The sequence below is a fragment of the Halichoerus grypus genome, chromosome 1 (assembly GCF_964656455.1).
Source record: "Halichoerus grypus chromosome 1, mHalGry1.hap1.1, whole genome shotgun sequence".
Lineage (NCBI taxonomy): Eukaryota > Metazoa > Chordata > Mammalia > Carnivora > Phocidae > Halichoerus > Halichoerus grypus.
Window position 1 is genome coordinate 215221285 of NC_135712.1, and position 19683 is coordinate 215240967.

A 19683-nucleotide genomic window follows, 5' to 3' on the forward strand; every position below is an offset into this window, starting at 1 on the left:
GATCAATCAAGACAGAGCCACAGCAAGTTCTGGAATTGGGGCGCTGCCAAGAGGAAGCCATGTATGTTCTAGGGAAGGGAAGCCGTCCAAAGGAGTCAGTGTATTCCAGGCCCTGGCCGGCACCCTGGGGGGATTGCCAGAGCGCAGGGCCCGGCTCCAGCTCGGTTCCACGGACCCGCGGGTCTCCCAGGGCCTCAGGCAGCCCCTCCAGCACCCGCACCCCTCCAGCAACCGTCAGTAACCCCCCAGGTCCTTCTCCCGGAGCCCCGCGCGCCTCACCGCGCAGGCGCGTGGACACCCCTCACGGCCCTAGTGCGCAACCGCACTTGGCCCGAAGGGCCCTCCAGCCTCGCTCCCGCTGTGCGCGTGTGGGCGGGGCAGGCGGGGGCGGGGCATGCGTGCGGGGCGGGGCGAAGCCTGACCTATAAAGGCGGCGGCGGGGCGGCGCGCCCGGCTCCTCTCGGCGGCGGTGGCGGCGGCCCAGGCGGAGGAGTCCGCGGTGGTGGCGGCGGCGGCGCTGTTCCCCGCGCGGTCCGCGCAGCGGGGTCCGGGCTGCGTGTCTCGGGCGGCGGCGGCGGCGGCAGCACTGCGGCCCCGGCCCGAGCCCGACCCCGGTGAGTGCGGCCCGGCGACCCTGGCCCGGCCCCGACCCGGTCTCGGGGATCGGGCCCCGCGGAGCCTCGCCGGCCCGGGCTCCCGGCGCGCTGGCCGCAGCCACTCACGCTCTCCTTTGTCTGCTCCCGCCTGCAGGGTCCCTTCCCCGGCCGCCCCCCGCCCACGGGCCGTCCCCCCGGGCCCGCCGTCCCCTCCCCCGCTGGCGGGGCCCGGACAGAAGATGGTGCAGAAGAAAACAGCCGAACTTCAGGGCTTCCACCGTTCGTTCAAGGTGAGGGCCGGGTGGGTTTGGGGTCGCCTGGGGCTGGACCACTCGAGTGGCCGGTGGGGGGCGCGTAGCCCACCCCCAGGATTCCCCCCCCCCCGGGGCTCGTGCCTGCCCCCCCCACCCTGGGTCTGGGGCTGCCCCAACCGGGTGTGCGCTGGGTGGGGGGGAGGTCAGTGGGCCACAGTCCAGGCCCCAGCGCCTTGGGGACTGTTGGGGTCTTTCCTCCAAGAACCCCAAGTGGGGCCTGGGGCCCGCAGCCTGTGGGGGCACCTGGCAGTGTGTCCCCTGCAAACCCCAGCTGGGTGTGCACTGCCAGGGAGCTCAGCAGGCCGCAGTCCAGTCCTCAGCGCCCTGGGCCTGTGGGTCTGTGGGGTCTTTCCTCCAGGGATCCGAGGTAGGGCTGCAGGGCCCCAAAGCCTTCCTACGTGGTCTACTGAACGGGGGAGTGGATTGGATGCCCCCCAGCCCTGCACCTCCCAGACACTCCAGGCCCAAGTGCTATTTCCTGTGGGAGCGGGAAGTTTCTGCGGTGGCCCCATGGCTGCAGCCGAGTCCTGGTCTCAGATGAGCGCGTCTGGGGGGGGCGGCGGGCAGGTGCTGGGCTGGGGCCCCACAGGGCTGGCTCAGGGGACGCAGTGATGTCAACGGCCGCCCCACCCCGCCAGCCGCGTTATGTAATGGCTTCCCTGGGCCTCCTTGGGTAGGGACCTGTTGCCCTGTAGAGAAGGCAGGACTTGCGTGTGCGTGTGTGTGTGTGTGTGTGTGTGTGTACACACAGACATGCTGCGCACCAGGGTGGGAGGAGCAAGCTGAGACTGTTTGGGTTAGAATTCCCAGGCCTGTCCAGCCAGCATCTCGGGCCAGCGTGCCCCACCCCTGCCCGCATGCCTGTCATCCGCGCTTCCCCCCACCCCCAGGGCAGCGACACCCTTGGCACGTCCATGTGTCCGGGGCTGGGCTAAAGGGGGTGGACCTGAGACGTCACTGGCAGTGGTCTGTCCCCTCCTGGGGCCGGGCAGGAGCTGAGACAGGGTCAATGTGAGGGGCCAGCACGGCGGCCAAAGCAAACTCGAACTTTCTGGATGGTTCCAGCTGCCTCCTGCCAAGGCCTGCTGACTGGAGGCCTGAGGCCAGCCCCAGGCCCAGCCCGCCCACATTGCTTGGGACCAGAGGCTGCGCCCAGGTGGGACTCTGGGAGTGCTGAGCGGGTGGGAAGAACACTGGACAGGGAGCCTCGCCTCTGAGACGGCCCTCCGGGCCACTCTGGGACTCTCCTCGCACCACACTGAGGTTGCTCCCTGGGGCCGGGGCCAGCTCCCTCCCCCCACCGTCCAGCAGCCGCACAGCGGGGACAGGCTTCTGCCAGGCATCTCCCAACACACTTTCCCCTTTGTAAGTGAGGAAATTGGAGGCGCGGCCAGTGCAGGGGTTTGCCCTGTTCTCCCCTGCACATGGTGCGAGGACACGGGAGCTGGCTCTCCCCTGGGGGTGGCTTAGCCACCCTATCTGCCTCCGAGTTGGAGGCCAGGACAGGCGTGTGGGGGTGGTGAGGGGACCCAGCAGGCCCCCTGGGGTCCTCGCGCCCTTCCTCCGTCGGACGAGCCGTGGGCAGCTTCCTCCCATGTCACCCACAGATGTCCGTCAGGCCTGGGGCTGAGGTCACCAGACCAAGGTGAGGTAGCTGGGAGGTGACATCGCTGGCTGCTGACTGTGAGCCTCTTGTCTACCCTCCCTCGTCATCAGCCCTTTATGTGGTTTACCCTGGAGCCCCTCCTGCCAGGTGGAAGCAGTAACCTGGCGCCTCTGGAGGAGTCTTATCAGACGGCTGTGTCCCTGACTCCCCCGGGGGCCGGACCCCTCCTCAGGCAGGGCCAGGGGCTGGGGGTGAGCCCTGAGCGGGCTGGCTGCAGTACTCCCTTCTCCCCGCTGCCCTGCCTGGCCTGGGCCTCCTAGCAACTATCTGCAGGGTGGGTGAGGAGGCGGGGAGGGCCTGTGCGTGTTTGCAGCCGCTCCCTCTGACCTCTGCCTGCCTCCCCTCTGCTGCCGGCCTGGCTTCCGGGCCCCCTGTCTGTAGGAATCTGGCCCAGCTCCTTCGGCAGCGGGCCCCTCGGGGTCTCTCTAGGGCTTTCCTGAACTTCCTTCTCTGGATGACCCTCCAGCCAGAGCCTAGCCCGGTTGTCCTGAGGCCCAGGGAGGGGCAGTGACTGGGCCCGGGTCACCCAGCATCAGCAGCACCGCTGTGCACACAGGCCGCCCACAGCCCGCCGAGGCCCTGGCCACCTAGTCTACTAGGGTCCGGGGAGCGAAATTAGAGCTAACTCCTGAGGGAAGCTGGCTGGGCCCCAGCCTCAAAGGCCTCACACCTCACGCTGGGGGCCATCAGTCCTCACCCTGGACCATCTGCTCTGCAGAAAGTTCTTCCAGCAATCCTGTGGGGCATACGAAATGGTTTCTCCAACCCCCAGCCGCCTTCCTTCCCTAGTCAGGGGCTGGCGCCCTTCCCCCAGTCGTGGGGGCTGGCGGGCTGCCTCCAGCGGGCCCCTCTCTCCCAGGGCTGCTTTCTTAGCTGGGCGCGGGGGCCTGGAAGGGGCTGTGTCCTGGGGGTGAAACGGGACTGGGCAGGGCCAGGCGGAGGGCGGCCCGGTGTTTCCGCTTTCCCGCCGGGGGCCTTGCAGGCCCATCTCATGAGCCTCCAGAGTCTGGGGGAGTGACACGGTCCGGTAACAGTGCAGCCACACAGGGAGCAGTATGTGGGCAGGAGGGCAGTGGCTCCCCATTTGACAGAGGGGAAACTGAGGCCAGAACGGCAAGGGCCTTGCGCAGGAGGCCGTGGGAAAGCAGGCAGGGCCACCCCTGCTGGGAACCCCACCTGGAGGCCGGTGACTCATCCCCTCACACCGACCGCCCTGCTGCCTTTGATCCCGGGCAGCCCAGAGGTCCAGGTGGGCTATGGAGGTTGTCCCCATTCTGCAGGGTGAGCAACCAAGGTGTGAGGCATGGCCTGGCACCACGGTGACTCATGCCGGGCCCTCTGCCTGCTCACGGCCCCTCCCCGCACCGCATCCCCTTCCTGGACGCCCCAAGGGCCCTGGGCTTGGGGGGGGAGGGGGGAAGGTCCATTTCCTCACAGTCAGGCAAAGCCAGGCTTTGTTCCCCTTGACTTGTGGACACGGGGGGCTGGGTCACTCTCTGGGCGGGGCCTGAGAGCGCTCTCCTCTCCTTTCCCTACAGGGGCAGAATCCTTTCGAGCTGGCCTTCTCCTTAGACCAGACCCATCACGGGGAGACTGACTTCAGCCTGGAGCGCCCCGCCCGCCCTGGTGAGGGCCTGAGCGGGAGGGGCACTTCCCTGGCTGGGGGTGAGGGTGGGTGAGGGCCGTGGCCGGGGAGCCGCAGGGGCCGGCTGCCTGCTGGGCAGGGTCGGCCTCACCTCCAGGTCTCCCAGTACAGATATGCCCACGAGTCAGCCCATCGACATCCCGGACGCCAAGAAGAGGGGCAAGAAGAAGAAACGGTGCCGGGCCACCGACAGCTTCTCGGGCAGGTTTGAGGGTGAGTGGGCACCAGCAGGGGCGGGGGAGGGAGGGAGATGGGGGCTGGCCTGGGGCAGCTCTCAACCGCCGCCCTTGCTCCATAGACGTCTACCAGCTCCAGGAGGATGTGCTCGGGGAGGGCGCCCATGCCCGCGTGCAGACCTGTGTCAACCTCATCACTAACCAGGAGTACGCTGTCAAGGTGAATGCCAGCGCCCGGACGGCCCTCCTTACCTCTCCCCGCAGCGCCTGGGATCCGGCCCCGGCTGAGGGTGGCGGGAGGAGGGGAGTTGGCATCTGAGCCCCTGGACCAGCAGCTGGGGAAAACTAGTGTCTAAAAATGGCCCCAGGGCCAGTGACTCAGGCCACCCCTGGGAATCTGGGTCAGACTGGTCTGAGCCCCCAAGGCTGGGCAGGAAGTGACCACAAGGGGCAGCTCCCTACGCAGGTGGCTGAGGACCAGTGCGGCTGGGGGCTTCGGTCAGAGTTGGCTCTTGTCTGCTGGTTCACCTCGTGCCATTCCTCAGGAGTGGAAAGTGGTTCTCCATGTTGGTCACAAGGATGGAAAGGTCACGCTTTACTTGGGGCCCGAGGAGGCTTGGCATTTGGGGAGATTAGGGCAGGCTTGGAAGAACCTCTTTGAGTGTTCCTGTGTAGCCCCTGACCCACGGTGTGGCCAAGTGGTCTGGGAAACCTGTGTGTCTTGGCCAGGCAGTGTGACCCTGTGTTCTGGGAAATCTTCCAGTCCTCCCTGGCGATGCTGCATCTGGGTGGGATGGTGTCCCAGGAGGCTGGCCGCCCAGGAACGAGGACCAGGTGCTCCCTGGTGAGCGGGGCGGGGCGATGGTGCAAGGGAATTGGATGCCTAGCCTCCAGCATTTTCTGCACTGGGACCCCGCTGGGCAGCCTGGCTTCCTCACACTGTTGTGTGACCGCCCGTAAAGCCGTCCCTCTCCTGAGGGACCACATTTTTCTCCATGAAGTAGGGGTCCTAGCCAGATTGCCCAGAGCTCCTCCAGCAGAGCGTGGCTGCTGGCATTGTGTCAGGAGGCCCGGAAGTCTGGTTGTCCTGCCTCTGTGGCACAGGTGTTTGTCCCCAGACAGGTGGCACAGTGCATAGGCTGGGCCCCGGCAGCAAGTGGACGTCATGCCTGCCTGCGGCAGGAACTAGCTGGGGGAACACACCGCATCCCCCTCCAGGCCGATGCACTGGACAGGGAACCCCGGGCCAGGGGGTGACTAGCCTGCCTCACCGGCCCAGTGAGAGGGGGCCGAAGATCCAACCTGCGGAGGGGTCCCCTGTGGGGGCGCCCAGGGTGCCCGGAGAGCCAGCACGTACCTTCTGCCCCCACTTCTGGGAGCGAAGGTGGCTGGGGGACCCTCCGGTCCTCAGAGCTCCTGGGTGCCCGCGGGGATTGGAAGCAGAAGCTGGCTTCCTGAGGCTGAGTCCCAGGAGGCCCATCTGGATGGGCTGAGGGTCCCCAGGCAGCTGCCCGGACGGTCATGAAACTGGAGAGGTGGGACTTGGCACTGAGGCAGGCGGGGGCGGTGTGTCTGGCAGCCAGGCACCCCAAGGCCCCTCCAGTCCCCTGGGTGGTGTGGGAACCCGCGCAGTGGCCACCAGTCTCCTGGTCAGGGAGGGGAGGCTGCCCAGTCCCAGGGACCCTGACACCCCTGAAGGGGCGTTTTGTAGGAGTCCCAGACCACAGACATGCCCGAGGCCTGTGGGGTCGGGAGTGGAGAAGGCCCAGCTCTCTCTTTTCTCTTTCTGGCTTTCTTGTCCAGCCTGTCTCTCCCCTGGTGCCACTTTGGAGACATGTTGCACCTCCCCTCCCCAAACTTGTGCTGACGCCATAGTTCTGACTTCTGGCGAATTCTGGGCCCCAGGAGGAGAGCTCAGCTTCTTAGAACTTCAGATCTAAGCTCTAATGGGGTCTGAGGCATGGCACAGGGCAAATTTCTGGTAGGGGCCCCTTGGGCTTTGGAGGGTCTGGCTGACCCAGCTGCTCCGTCTCCTGCCCCACCCCCGTCTAGATCATCGAGAAGCAGCCGGGCCACATTCGGAGTCGGGTTTTCCGGGAGGTGGAGATGCTGTATCAGTGCCAGGGCCACAGGTAATGTGACCCACCTTGCCCCAGAACTGGGCCCTGAGCCATCTCTCTGTGGGTGAATGGGCCCGAACAGCTCATCAGCCCCCGCAAGCATTTCGGGAGCACCCAGTGTGTGTCTCTGTGCGGGGTCTCCTGCGGTGCACCCAGCGTCACGCACGCAGTCCCCAGCAGGCAGGGTGGAGGCAGGCCGGGGCCCCCATGCTAGCCTTCTGTGGGCAGGTGGGGGCGGAAAGGGTGGGCCCCAGCTGGGCTGGGCGGTGGGTGCACAGGGTCCTCAGGAGCCTCCCTCCTCTCCTGCCTCTCCAACCCCCCATGCCCCAGGAATGTTCTAGAACTGATAGAGTTCTTTGAGGAGGAGGATCGCTTCTACCTGGTGTTTGAGAAGATGCGGGGCGGTACGTGGGGCCTGGGAGACGCCTCCAGCTGCGTCTTAATGGTTAATGGGCTGTGGGCCGGGCCACCAGGAGGGACTTTTCAGAGCTGCCCCTCCTGTGCATGGGGGGGGTGGATTGTGGGGTCTGAACTTCCTGTCCAGGCTTTGAGCCCAAGGAGGCCAGAGTGGGCACGTGCCTGTGGGGTGGAAGTGGGTACTACTGGGCGGTGGCCTGGAGACACACGGGTGACCTGTACACGTTCTCCCTCCACCGCCTGGCCCCAGGCTCCATCCTGAGCCACATCCACAAGCGGCGGCACTTTAACGAGCTGGAGGCCAGCGTGGTCGTGCAGGACGTGGCCAGTGCCCTGGACTTCCTGCACAACAAAGGTGGGTGGTGGGCCCCACGTGGCCCCCGGGGGTGTCCAGCCTTGCGCCCGCTCCACCTGCCCCGGACTCCCAGACAATGCCCCCACTCCCCCCAGTGACTCTCCCCCTGGTTCTCACCGCAGGCATCGCCCACAGGGACCTAAAGCCGGAGAACATCCTCTGCGAGCACCCCAACCAGGTGAGGGCGCCCGGGAGCGGCCTTCCGAGCGGCCGGCGCGGGGTTGGCCTGGACCCCCGCCTCACCGCCTCTTCGCACCCCTCCCAGGTCTCCCCCGTGAAGATCTGCGACTTCGACCTGGGCAGCGGCATCAAACTCAACGGGGACTGCTCCCCCATCTCCACTCCGGAGCTGCTCACCCCGGTGAGGCGCGCGGGCAGCGGGCACGCCCCGACGCGCTCCCGGGCTGCGGTTGCGTAACCTCGAGGTGCCGCCGCCGCGGAGCTGGGGCTTTTCGCTTAGCAACAGCCGCTGATTGGCCCCGCGGAGGGGGCGGGGCCGGCTCCTGGCCGCTGATTGGGTGGCTGGGCGGGGTGGGCACCTGCCACCTGTTGATTGGGTGGAGGGGCGGGGCTGGGCCCCTGGCCCGCCTCTGATTGGCCTGGCCTGGCGGGGCGTTGGGCGCAGAGGCCCCGGTGACCCTGCCTTCGGGCCCTCACGTGACGCCGGGAAGTCCCGGCCTGGCGGCGCTGCCCTTCCCCCTCGGCGGGCTCCTGACGCCCGGTCCCCGCCCGCAGTGCGGCTCGGCGGAGTACATGGCCCCCGAGGTGGTGGAGGCCTTCAGCGAGGAAGCTAGCATCTACGACAAGCGCTGCGACCTCTGGAGCCTGGGCGTCATTCTCTACATCCTGCTCAGTGGCTACCCGCCCTTCGTGGGCCACTGCGGCAGCGACTGCGGCTGGGACCGCGGCGAGGCCTGCCCGGCCTGCCAGGTGCGCGTGTGCGCCGGCCCCGCGCCCCCCTGCGCCCCCTGCGCCCCGCGGGACCCCCACCCACCGCCAGGCGCCCCCTGCGCCCCCTGAACGCCGTGGGGACCCCCACCACCCCTGTGCCCATGTGCCCCCTGCACCCCTCAGGGACCCCCACCACCCCTGTGCCCATGTGCCCCCTGCACCCCTCAGGGACCCCCACCACCCCTGTGCCCATGTGCCCCCTGCACCCCTCAGGGACCCCCACCACCCCTGTGCCCATGTGCCCCCTGCACCCCTCAGGGACCCCCACCCACCCCGTACCCCCTGTGCCCCGTGCACCCCCTGCACCCTGCGGGGACCCCCACACCCCACCGGGACCCCCAGCCACCCCCTGCACTCCATAGTTTCCCCCATCCCCTGCCCCCCATGGGGCCCTCCACCCCTGCATCCCGCCACTGCCTTGATCGTGGTCTCCGACACCCCGCGTGCCCACAGCAGAGTGCGGGCCCGCCCTCCTGGGGTTCGCAGGCTTCTTGGCTCCGCGGCCTGAGCGAAGGCAGTTGGGAGTCAGGGAGCTGCCGTGAGGAGAGGGGGCTCCAGCCTCGTGGCCTCTGCCCCACGGGAGCCCGGCTGCCCGTCAGCCCGTCCCAGGCAGAGTCCCCTGAGCGCTTGGCTGAGGCCGCTCTCCGTCGCAGCCTGCATCGTTCCCAGGCATTTGGCCCCCAGAGCGCACCCCCCCGCCGTCCTGCCAGCTGATCTCAGGGCCCTCTGCAGCCCCCAGTCCGGTCTGCTGTCGGGGGGGGGTGAGGGGGCTGCGTGTCCAGGTCATGGGTTAGGCCGCGTGGTTGGGTCCCGGGCCCCTGGCAGAGCTCGTTACTAAGCTGGCGTGCCCGACTCTGGGTCCGGCTGGCACGTGTCTGTGGGGGGGCTCAGTCGCCTGCAGCGGACCTTTCACCCCCTTACCCGTCTGCCCCGCAGAACATGCTGTTTGAGAGCATCCAGGAGGGCAAGTACGAGTTTCCCGAGAAGGACTGGGCCCACATCTCCTTCGCTGCCAAAGACCTCATCTCAAAGCTCCTTGTCCGCGACGCCAAGCAGAGGCTGAGCGCCGCCCAAGTTCTGCAGCACCCTTGGGTGCAGGGGGTGAGTGTGAGCCCCGCTAGGGCCTCCTGCCTCCACACAGCCTCCGAGGGGCTAGGGGTGACTTGGCGCGGGTGTCCGAGAGTCCTTGGGAAGGCCAGCAGCAGCGCCCCCGCTGCCGCGTGGGTCTGGGGCTCAGTCTCGGCCGTCTGGGGGGGCACGGGCGTGGCAGGAAAATCCACCCGCTGCTACCAGCTCGGGGTTGGGAGTGCAGGCGCTGCTGCTCAGTGACTTGCGTGGCTTTGTGCCCCGAGGCGCTGGGGCCTCTTTCTGCCTGGCACACCTGCACAGAGCAACCAGCCGGGGTCGTCCAGGTGTTGGGCAGGCCACAGACCCCCCGCAGAGCCCGCCAACCCCAGCCCAGCTCTCTGTCCCCACCCATCTGGGAAGAGCCTGCCATTTCTCTGGCCAGCAGTCACCCGAGCCAGGCTGCCAGCCCAGGGCAAGGAGGCCACAAGGGCAAGGGTCTTAACCAAAAATAGAAGTTGGCACTGGGCCTCCCTAGGGAGCAAAGACGGGCCCTGATCTCAGGGCGAGCTGGTGGAGGGGCACCTGTGTCCTTCGGGAACGTCAGGAGACCCATGAGTAGACAAGGGAGGGGGCGGGGAGCAGGTGTAACGGACCACTGCTGGGCTTCTGCCACATCCTGCTCCCCCTGGCCTGACTCCGTTCTAGCAGGTACACCCCTTGACCCCCGGTCACAGCCATCTGGGCACTGGGAGGGCAGCGGGGCTCTGCGGTTCAGCCCCGCCCTCCTGTCGCTTTACAGTGTGCTCCGGAGAACACTCTGCCCACACCCATGGTCCTGCAGAGGTGAGGCCCACGTGGGGGCGTGGGGCCCAGAGCAGGGACCCCGGGGGGGTGGTTAACGTTAGGTGTTTAAAGAAGACCAGAAACCTTCCTTAAATTGTTGGGTTGGGGGGCCACCTAAGTGCTTGGTTTTCCTGTACCAGTGATGGTGATGGGCTGGGCCCCCGGTGGGGGGGGGGTCCTGGGGCCTGCGGCCCGTCCCGCAGGGTACTGCACGCCCCCGGGGGTCCCGAAGGGATCGTGATCACCTCCTCCGTGCCTGCCCCTCCCCAGGAACAGCTGTGCCAAAGAGCTCACGTCGTTTGCGGCTGAGGCTATCGCCATGAACCGGCAGCTGGCTCAGCGGGAGGAGGACGCAGCCGGGGAGGCAGAGCAGGGCGCGCCCGTGGTCATCCGAGCTACCTCCCGCTGCCTGCAGCTGTCCCCGCCCTCTCAGAGCAAGCTGGCCCAGAGGCGGCAGCGAGCCAGCCTGTCTGCCGCCCCCGTGGTCCTGGTGGGAGACCACGCGTGACCCCTCGCTCCCTCTGTACATAGGTCACTCCTTCCCCTCCCCCCACCCCCCCCATCAAATCTAAAGATTTTTTTTAAGCTGTTGCCAGCCGGTGACCAGCAGGCTGCCCTCCCCTGGCTGGACTCCGAGGCGCTAAGCTCAGTGGGGGGGGGGCTCTTTTTATATGAGGTTTTTGCTGTTGGGTTTTTTCTCCTTTTTTCTGCCCTACCCCCATTTTTGTTCCCCTTTAAAGGTGTTAAAAGCAAAGCAGACGCCTGGGGAGGAGAGTGGGGGACGTGTGTCGCTGGGCTTGCCCGGTCCCTGCCTCCCCAGCCCCAGATGCTCACCTGTACTGTGAAGGTCCCCCACCTGCCCCGCCCCGCCCTATGTGACTCAGGAGAGGAGGCGTTTGTCGTCTTCCAGAGCTGGGGGCACAGGGACGCACCCCCTCCCCAGCCTCACAGTATTTCAGGGACGGGCCAACCCCACACCTCCCCTCAGTGACACAGCAGCTCCTTCATCCCCCACCCGGGAGACACCCTGGTGGCCGGGTGGGGCGGGGGCTTCTCAGGTCTCCCTCGCGGCAGGAGGGGTCCTGGGTGCAGGCAGCTGGACTCCCCCCTCTGACTGACAATCGGGGCTCTCTCAAACCTTGACCTTAAGCTGCAGCTGACCCGGGGTGGGAGGGTGCACCCACTGCCCCCTACCCTGCCCACCCAGGAGGGCGGTGCCAGAGGAAGTGGGAGGGGCTGGATAGGCGCCCGTCAGCCAACGTGGGGGTCCCAAAGACCCCCACCCCGGGCACCCGAGTGCCCCGTCTCAGGGCTCAGTCTGACCACGGCCACGTCCCGCCCCTTGTCACCCCTGGGGTCTGGTGTGGAAGCTCTGTCAGCTCCCTTCCTCCTCAGAGCCAGGGCCCACCCAGGGGTCCTGCTGAAGCCCCCCACCCCCCAAGGGCAGCGTCTCGACTCTGCCCACCTTCAGGAAAACGGCCGCCGCTGCCACGGCCTCCTTCCGGGCACCCAGGAATCGCCATGCCCGCCTCTGCCCACCTTGGCGCTGGGGTCACATGTCGAGGGGCCTGCCAGGCTTGGGGAGACCGACGCCCCTCCTCGTCCTCGGGTGGGAAACACTATGCAATACAGGGCCCCCTTCTCCACGCACACGCGCTCCTGCTGGCCGGGGAGGGTCCCTGCGGCCCCCCGCCCCCCCCTCCCCTGGCTAGGCAGCGTGGGGTCTGGCCAGGTCTCCATGGCAGGCCAGGGCCTGGAAAGCCCTCTGGCTTCTAGTTGTTCGTCCTGTTTTGTTAATTTTTTAAAGACATCAGTTGACTTCCCTTCCCTGTTCTTGAATACTTGAATGTTGGGGGGCCTCGCGGGTGGGGGGGCCCAGATGCTGTTTCTGTGGCAGTCTCTGGTGGCTGGTGGGGACTGACACCCCCTCCGGTCCCCCCGCCCGCCTGGATCTGTGGACTGGCCTTTCCAAAGACCCCGGGGGGGTGGGGAGGCCGCCCCCACCCCCACTTCGTGCCCACCAGTGATCCTACGTGTTGCAACTGGGGATTCCGCCTTTTTGTAAAAAAGAAACAAACGGACCCCCGCCCGCCCCAGGCGCCTTGGCCGTTTTACTCTGGAACGCGGAGCTGTGAGGAGCTTTTTTTTTTTCCCAAAGGTGGGACAGCCACTTCCTCCGCCCGCCACATGTCACGTGGGCCGTGGGAGCTGGAGAGACTGTCGGAACCGTTACTGTGAATGAGCGCCTGGCTCCCAGGCCACCCGGCCCTGCGGGAGGGGAACGGCCACGTCTCAATGTTAAGATGTGTAAAAAAGACAAAAAAAAAACTCAAGTTTTTTAAAAGTGGGGGGAAAACACCCAAGCACTTTAACTCCACCGCACCAGGTGAATCGATACAGCTCATTTTCCTTACACCAACTGTCAATGCCGGAATTTTGTATTGTTTTGTAAGGATTTAATAAAAGTCATAAAAACTTGTGTGTCCTGGTCCTGGTTTTCTGTTTTGTAACAAGTGGCCCCAAACCATTTTTCGTCCCCAGTGACGCCGTGAGCCCAGAGCGTGGACAGGCGCGGCGGGCTTGGCTTGCTGCTCAGGGGGCCTGGGCTCCCCGGTGGGCTCGTCCTCACGACATGCGGGGCAGCGGGGCAGCTCGGCAAATCCGCGGAACCCAAGAGGGAAGGCGGGGCAACGGGGCTGGCCCGACCTGGGACGCTGGGCCATCATCTCCCCGCAGCCAAGGCCAGGCTCGGGGCGCCCCAGATCCAAGCTCAGGGAGGAGGAAGGGAGCAGCTTCTGGTGGTCCTGCTGCCGACTTCGAACACTGCAACCCGACGAAACCTAGTAATTCACACCTCCCCCGTGGCTGGCCCTCAGCCATCATTGAGTCCTCGCTTTGCAGGCCTCTGGGCCAGATAGCCCAGGGCGGACTTCCCATCCTGGCGGGGAGGGAGCTGATCAGGGAGGGCTTCCTGGAGGCAGGAGCCAATGGGGTGGGGGAGGGGGTTGAGGTGTCGGCCTGGCTGCTGTGTGCTTCAGCGTCCTCAGTCGTCAGTGGACCAGCGGGGATCCGAGAGAGGCCAGGTGAGGTGTGAGCAGGTGGCCTGGCGCCTGAGCTGCCCAGTGACCCACATTCAGCGCGGGCTTCCGGGGCGTCTGTGTGGGCTCGGGGTCTGTCCCTGGGGCAGAGCATCGTGGGCTCCGGGTCCGTCCCCCAGGCGCTGCGCCTCGCTCCTGCTCGCGGCCGAGGGACGCTCCCGTGCATGGGGGACACGTGTGTGTGTGCTCATCCGTCCACGGACACTGAGCTTGCTCCCCCGTTTCTGGCCGTTGTGAGTTGTGCTGCCGTGAGCGCTGTTTCCGTTGTCCCTGTGCGTCGTCCCTGCGTGGATGGATGGACACCCACAGACAGGACTGGAGCAGGGCACAGACCCGACTGGATGTCATTTCTGGGAGGACCATCTTGTCACCGTGCGGAGTGTGGACGCAGCCCAAAGGGCCTGGTGAGCTCTTGTCACCTTGCAGCCAGCCCGGTGAGGGGTGACAGGCCAGGGCAGGGTGGTGGCCAGGAGGCCAGAGAGAGGACCAACGGCTGGCTGTGTCAGCGGGTGACCCGGGAGCACCTGGAGTCAGCCTGGACGTGAGACTGGGGAGGCAGGGGCGCTCTCTGGGCTGGGGACAGGCCTCCCTGGACAGGCGTAGGTGCTAGGATGTCCTGCGGCAGCAGGGGCCCGCAGGCCACCCCCGTCCTCCCTGGGAACGCCAGGCTCAGCCGCGAGCATACCCTCCCCCTACCTGGCACCCCGGAGGAAAACCTGAGCACCCTTGAACCTGGCCCCCACCCTGCATTTGTCCCGCTGCCCCCTAGAGCCCTCCACGGAGACCCCACAGCTACTCTGCCTCCTCCAGGACCGCCCCCCACCCCCCGGCCAAGTCCCCCTCTCAGTGCCTCTGGGCCCCTCCCCTGTCCCTTGCCGGCCTGGCGTATGTGTGTGTGCCGAGGAGTGGGGGCCACACGCCAAGCTCCTGCCCTCCCGGGTGGCACCGAGCCCTGCCCGGCCCTGCCAGGCCTCACTGCTGACCTCTCCCAGCCTCCTGCCTGCCAGAGCCCGGCACCGGGCACACCTTGTTCCTGGAGTTGTGGTTTCTTCTCGGCCCATCCTGCCCCTTCCACATCTGTCTCCTCCAGGAGTGGCAGGAAAATCCTGGAGCGGGAGGAACTGGGAGCCTTTCGCAGGCTGGTGACGGGCTCGGCTGGGTCAACGGAGAGGTTGGCTTGGGGCCTCGCGCACCCCAGGACCAGACCGAGATGGGGGGTCCTCCCTGCGCTCCCCGTGACAGGCAGGGTCACAAGTTGATGTTCGGTGCTAATGACGGGGAAATGGGCAGGCCTATGGGAACGGTATCATCTTCACGATTCTTTCTGTAAAGCTAAAACTTTTTAAAAAAATAAATTGTATTTTAAAAATAATAAAAAAATAATAAAAGGAGGGGCGCCTGGGTGGTGCTGTCGGTTGAGCATCTGACTCTTGATTTCGGCTCAGGTCCTGATCTCAGGGTTGTGGGATCGAGCCCCACATCCGGCTCTGTGCCCAGCGGGGCGTCTGCTTGAGATTCTCTTTCTTCCTCTGCCCCTCCCCCCATGCTCACGCATGCTCTCTCTCTCTCTCTCTCTCTCTCTCTCTCTCAAATAAGTAAATAAAGTAGAAGCGCATCCACAGACAGGCAGAGGCTCTGTGGGTGTCAGAGACCGGGGTGGGGCGTGATGGCTGGTGGGGATGGGACAGTGTTTCCTCTTGGGGTGATGGAACTTTCTGGAATTAGACAGCTGTGATGGTTACACAGCACAGTGAATATACTACATGCCACTAATTTGTTCTGTGAACTGCGCCTTGATTAAAGTTAAAAGATGACCAGAGGGGGGCGCCTGGGTGGCTCAGTCGTTAAGCGTCTGCCTTCGGCTCAGGTCACGATCCCAGGGTCCTGGAATCGAGCCCCGCATCGGGCTCCCTGCTCAGCGGGAAGCCTGCTTCTCCTTCTCCCACTCCCCCTGCTTGTGTTCCTGCTCTCGCTAACTCTCTCTCTGTCAAATAAATAAACAAAATCTTTAAAAAAAAAAAAAAAAAGACCAGAGCGAGTCTGTGTAGGATGTGCTCAGTGTTCAATAAATGCATCGAGGACTAAATTATCACCCCAAGGAGTCGGGTGAGGCCGCCCAGACGTCTCCCCCAGAGCTGGGGCCTTCTGCAGGTTTTGCTCCTGTCTCGGTCACCCCCCCCCCACGGCAAGCTCTCCCGTGGGCCACCCCAGCTCGACGCCGTCCTTAATCGTCCTGTCTCCAGAGGGAACCCTTGCCTGTCCCGGTGTCAGACTCACCCACGAGGGAAGAGTGACGGAAGCAAGACAAACGTGAGGAAGAACGGTGCCGTTGGCCTTGTCCATTCCCGACCTGGGGCTGCATTCATACCTCTGTCAATGGGCATTTCTCTCTTCCCCACACAGGGTTTGGGATTTGTGGCAAGCTCGGGAAGAGGCTTCAGGGTTTCTGTCCTGTCCATCATTTTCCCCCTGGAGACTCAGTTTCCCCACGTGGAATGTGGCAGTAACCACTCCAGCTGCCCCCGGACTCCATTTCCCTTTTGTGACCCCCTGTGAGGCAGCAGCAGGCTGGGACACCAACGAGGAGGGGGGACAGGGTGCTTGCCCAGCTCAGGTTGCAGAGTCCCAGAGACACGGGAGGAGCTTGGCGCGGCCAGCATCGTATCAGCTCGTGCAAGGTGGCACCTGAAGGTACCAGGGCCACGTAAGCTTGTGACCCAAGGTGATTAGCTCAGTGACTCAGCCCTGCCCAGTCTCTGGTCCCGCAGAGTCCCTTCACTTGAGCCTGCTGCCAGGCACGCAGTGGCGAGAAACGGGCTCGTGGCCGCGGCCGATGGGAGAGCCAGGACCGAGCAGAGGGGAGCGCGGGCCTCTCCGGGGCACGGAATCTGAGGGGCTCCAAACACTGGGTCCCCGGGACACTCCCTTGTGCTGGGAACCTTTGCAGGACAGTTGCAGATTCGCCTAGTTTCCCCAGGTGGTAACATTTTGCAAAACTGTTACAATGTCACAACCAGGACACTGGCTTCGCTACAGTGCAGCAGAGAGTGGGGTCGGGGTGTCATAGGACCAGGAGAGGGGCCTCCTTGTCTTCCACAGCTTTTCCCTTCGCTGGCGCAGTTCACACCCGTGACAGCCAGTGGTGGTGGGGGCCCCTGGGGGGTGTCGCCGGGACCCCACCCTGGAGTGAGGGATGGAGGCAGTGAGCCCAGGGGGAAAGAGCTCCTCGCCCTGCATTTGGGGCCAGAGTGGGGTACTGCGGGAATCGCTAGCGGGGAGGAGGAGGCGGTGTTCAGATGGGGAAACCGAGGCACGGAGCAGTCACGTCCCGGCCCACGGACGGAGAAGCGGTGTACGCGGCTGGAGCCGCGGAGCTCTGAAGAGCGCCCGCCTCGTTCCCTTGCCTCTCAGAACGCTCGCCCTGCCTGCCTGTCTCTGTCTGTCTGTCCCTCCTGACTCCTCTCTCCCTCCCTTCTGCCTTTCTTTCTGGAATAAAAGCAGCACATACTTGCTAAATGTCCACAACTATTTCACTTCCCAGAAGGAAAACATATAAAGTACAAAATCCACCAGTGAATGAAAGGTTTCCATGCCCGGTGTCTGCGCGGGGGGCGGGGGGGGGGTCCGATGACGGTGTCCGGACGATTGGGGGGTGGGGGGGGTTCTCCGGGCACAGCCCAGGGTCTCTGCCCACAGCAGCTTCTCCCGCGCACTGCTCGGGAGGTGAGTCCCGCTCCAGCTTCTTGTCACCGGGAGGCTTGCCTCTTTGGCATCCGGCCCTCTGGGTTGGGGGACCCCGGCACCGCAGGCTCTCCCTCCATTAACCCGGATGCACACAACCGATCCTGTGAGGTTTCTCAGGAGAGCTGATGAGGGCTGGGCTTTGCAGCTGGGTTCATGTCGGGGGTTCAAGACCAGACTGGGTCTGCCCAGAGGCGTGGCAAAGATGGGATGGCACCCACCCCATTCTGCTGTGGGGAGCCGTCGTACAAAACCAGGACAGGGGAAAGAGGGGCGAGCTCCATGTGTGGTTGCCTGACTAATAATCCCCAAACTCACCAGCTTAACACAACCATTTTATTTTGCTCATGATTCCGTGGACCAGGAATTTGGGAAGGGCTCTGCTGGACGGTGTGCCCCGGGGACAGACCCCGAGCCCACGAAGCTCAGGGAGGGAACCAGACATGGAAGGCCACACGGGGTGTGAGTCCACGTGGGTGCCACGTCCAGAACAGGCTCACCCACAGACGGGAAGGGGGCTTGTTGGGGCCGGGGGCTGGGCTTGGGGGAGATGGGGAGTGATGGCTGATGGGGATGGGTTTGCTTTTAGGGTGATGGAACGTTCTGGAATCGATTGTGGTGATGGGTATACATTATGTGAATACACTAAAAACATTGAATTGTACACTTAAAATGGGTGAATTGTGTATCAATAAAGCCATTGAGGGGGAGAAACAGGCACAACAGCACGATTCACAGCACTGAGAAGGGTCCATTAGCAGGTGAGGGATACACGGTGCGGTCCATCCCCACGCGGGAACACGCTCCAGCCTCAGGAAGGAAGACACCTCATGACACCTGCCATGACGTGGAGGGACCCCAAGGACACCGGGCTCAGCGAGAGGAGCCAGACCCAGAAGGACACATCCTGCAGGACCCCACTCCCAGGAGGTCCCCAGAGGAGTCCCATCCACAGAGACAGAGAGGAGAGTGTGGGAGCCGGGGCTGGGGCAGGGGGTGGGGAGTCCATGCTTTGTGGGGACAGAGTCTCTGTGTGCAGAGATGGAAAGTTCTGGAGACGGAGGGTGGGGGTGGTCTCAGGACAGGGTGAGTGTGCTTCATGCCGCTGAGCTGTGCACTCAGAAATGGTTAAAATGGTACATTTATGTTATGTGTATTTTATCATAATAATTTTTAAAAGGTAAAGCAAAAACCAAAACAACAACAACAACAAAACACAGATTTATTTCTGGCCCCATTCCTGGGTGGCAGGTCCTCTGCTCACTTCTCCGCACTCCCGGGCATGCAGCCACCAGTCCCAGTGGGACAGAAGGGACAGGGATCTGGAGGTGTCACTCTGTTGAGTCTCGGCCCTGATGTCCAGCACTCCAGGCTGGCCCAGTCTAGGGCTGGGGGGTGACCCAGGCCTCGGCTGTATCCAGGCCTCTGCCAGGATGGCCCTGCAGCAGGGGATGGTGGCCGGGGGGGGGAGCTCTCCAGAGAAGGGGGCTCGGAGGACGAGGGAGCCCACCCTGCCACCTCCTTCATGCCACACGACCGGCGGAAGACAGAGCTAGAAGGCCTTCCCTGCGTCCAAGACGAGGCTGGCTTCCTGCTTGTCCCTGTAACATGGGTCCTCACTGGACTCCTTGCAAATGCCGCCTTGCAAAGAGAGACATTACGACTCTCACACCTCGGATGCCGCCTCTACGACACACGGGGGCAGGACACAAACCTCAACGCGAGGTCTCTGCAATAAAGAATCTCGTGATGCAGAGGACTTTGGATTTGCCAGGTCCTGGGAGACATTAAGTCTGAGGAGGGGTGGAGGGAGAGGGGTAGGATTCCCAGTCCCTGTGGTTCCTGAGGAGTGGCACAAAGTGCTTCCAGCACATTCCAGAATATTCCCTCCTGTTCTAGACTCATCCCGGGTCAACATTCCCGGAGTACAGTAGTCACCCTGGGAGCTTGTGAAGTGTTAGGTGGGCCAGTCTCTAGAATAGTTTGATGTAGGAACAGAATTTGCGAGTCAAGGGGCGCCTGGGTGGCTCAGTCGTTAAGTGTCTGCCCTCGGCTCAGGTCATGGTCCCAGGGTCCTGGGATCGAGCCCCACATCGGGCTCCCTGCTCCACGGGAAGCCTGCTTCTCCCTCTCCCACTCCCCCTGCTTGTGTTCCCTCTCTCGCTGTGTCTCTCTCTATCAAATAAATAAATAAAATCTTAAAAAAAAAAAAAAAAGAATCTGAGCGTCTAAACAAATCAGTGCGTTAATCAGACCCGTCACACCGAATCTCAGAGGACTTTCCCCTTCTTTGGGAAACTGGCCCCCGATGGAGTTTTTCCCCTTGCCACCTCTCCTGGGCCAGGCTCCCAGAAGCACACAGTGAGGCAGGAACGCGTGGGAAGGCTTTGTTAGGGTTCCCTGGGAAAATCCAGTAGGGCGATGCCTCTCCATGGGGGCAGCTGCCCCCTGGTGCGCAGGGCCACGTCTGGGGTGCCCCTGGCATGGTGCCCCTGTGCAGCCCCCCACAGCGCCCGGGAAGCCCCACAACTGAGGCCTATGCAGCCCCCCATGCCAGCAGTGTGGAGGGGCATAAGCCCCATGGTGGGGGACGCAGAACCAAAGGGAAAGGCAGGGGAGCAACGGGGGGGACATCGGACAAGGTTCCCGAGGGGAAATCTGGACAGGGCAAGGGTCACACCTCAGTTTTTCCA

At 64.3% G+C, this 19683-nt stretch overlaps 1 protein-coding gene across 7 annotated transcripts; it reads left to right on the forward strand.

The window, feature by feature from the left end:
• Positions 1 to 446: 446 nt before the first annotated feature.
• MKNK2 (MAPK interacting serine/threonine kinase 2) lies at positions 447 to 12630 on the forward strand. 7 transcript variants are annotated; one of them, XM_078057961.1, is made up of 14 exons: positions 447 to 614; positions 751 to 886; positions 4115 to 4202; positions 4333 to 4434; positions 4520 to 4617; positions 6450 to 6529; positions 6848 to 6921; positions 7185 to 7289; positions 7412 to 7467; positions 7555 to 7650; positions 8025 to 8219; positions 9177 to 9341; positions 10017 to 10151; positions 10422 to 10601. In XM_078057961.1, exons 2-14 carry the CDS (start codon positions 836 to 838, stop codon positions 10458 to 10460), a joined length of 1284 nt encoding a protein of 427 aa, XP_077914087.1. In that variant the 5' UTR covers positions 447 to 614; positions 751 to 835; the 3' UTR covers positions 10461 to 10601. The 7 variants fall into 7 exon arrangements, with proteins under 7 accessions (XP_077914087.1, XP_077914079.1, XP_035925863.1 ...); XM_036069970.2 differs by having other exon boundaries at positions 448 to 614; positions 10108 to 10151; positions 10422 to 12630; XM_078057970.1 differs by lacking the exon at positions 447 to 614 and adding an exon at positions 2518 to 2555 and having other exon boundaries at positions 750 to 886; positions 10108 to 10151; positions 10422 to 12630.
• The last annotated feature ends 7053 nt before the right edge of the window (positions 12631 to 19683 follow it).

What these genes read in the sequence shown, in the direction of transcription:
- MKNK2 (XM_036069970.2), top strand. Translation starts at nt 836, where the DNA reads ATGGTGCAGAAGAAAACAGCCGAACTTCAGGGCTTCCACCGTTCGTTC. An exon ending in CTTCTCGGGCAGGTTTGAGG is followed by an intron (nt 4,435 to 4,519) that starts GTGAGTGGGCAC and finishes CTTGCTCCATAG; the next exon opens with ACGTCTACCAGCTCCAGGAG. An exon ending in ACCAGGAGTACGCTGTCAAG is followed by an intron (nt 4,618 to 6,449) that starts GTGAATGCCAGC and finishes ACCCCCGTCTAG; the next exon opens with ATCATCGAGAAGCAGCCGGG.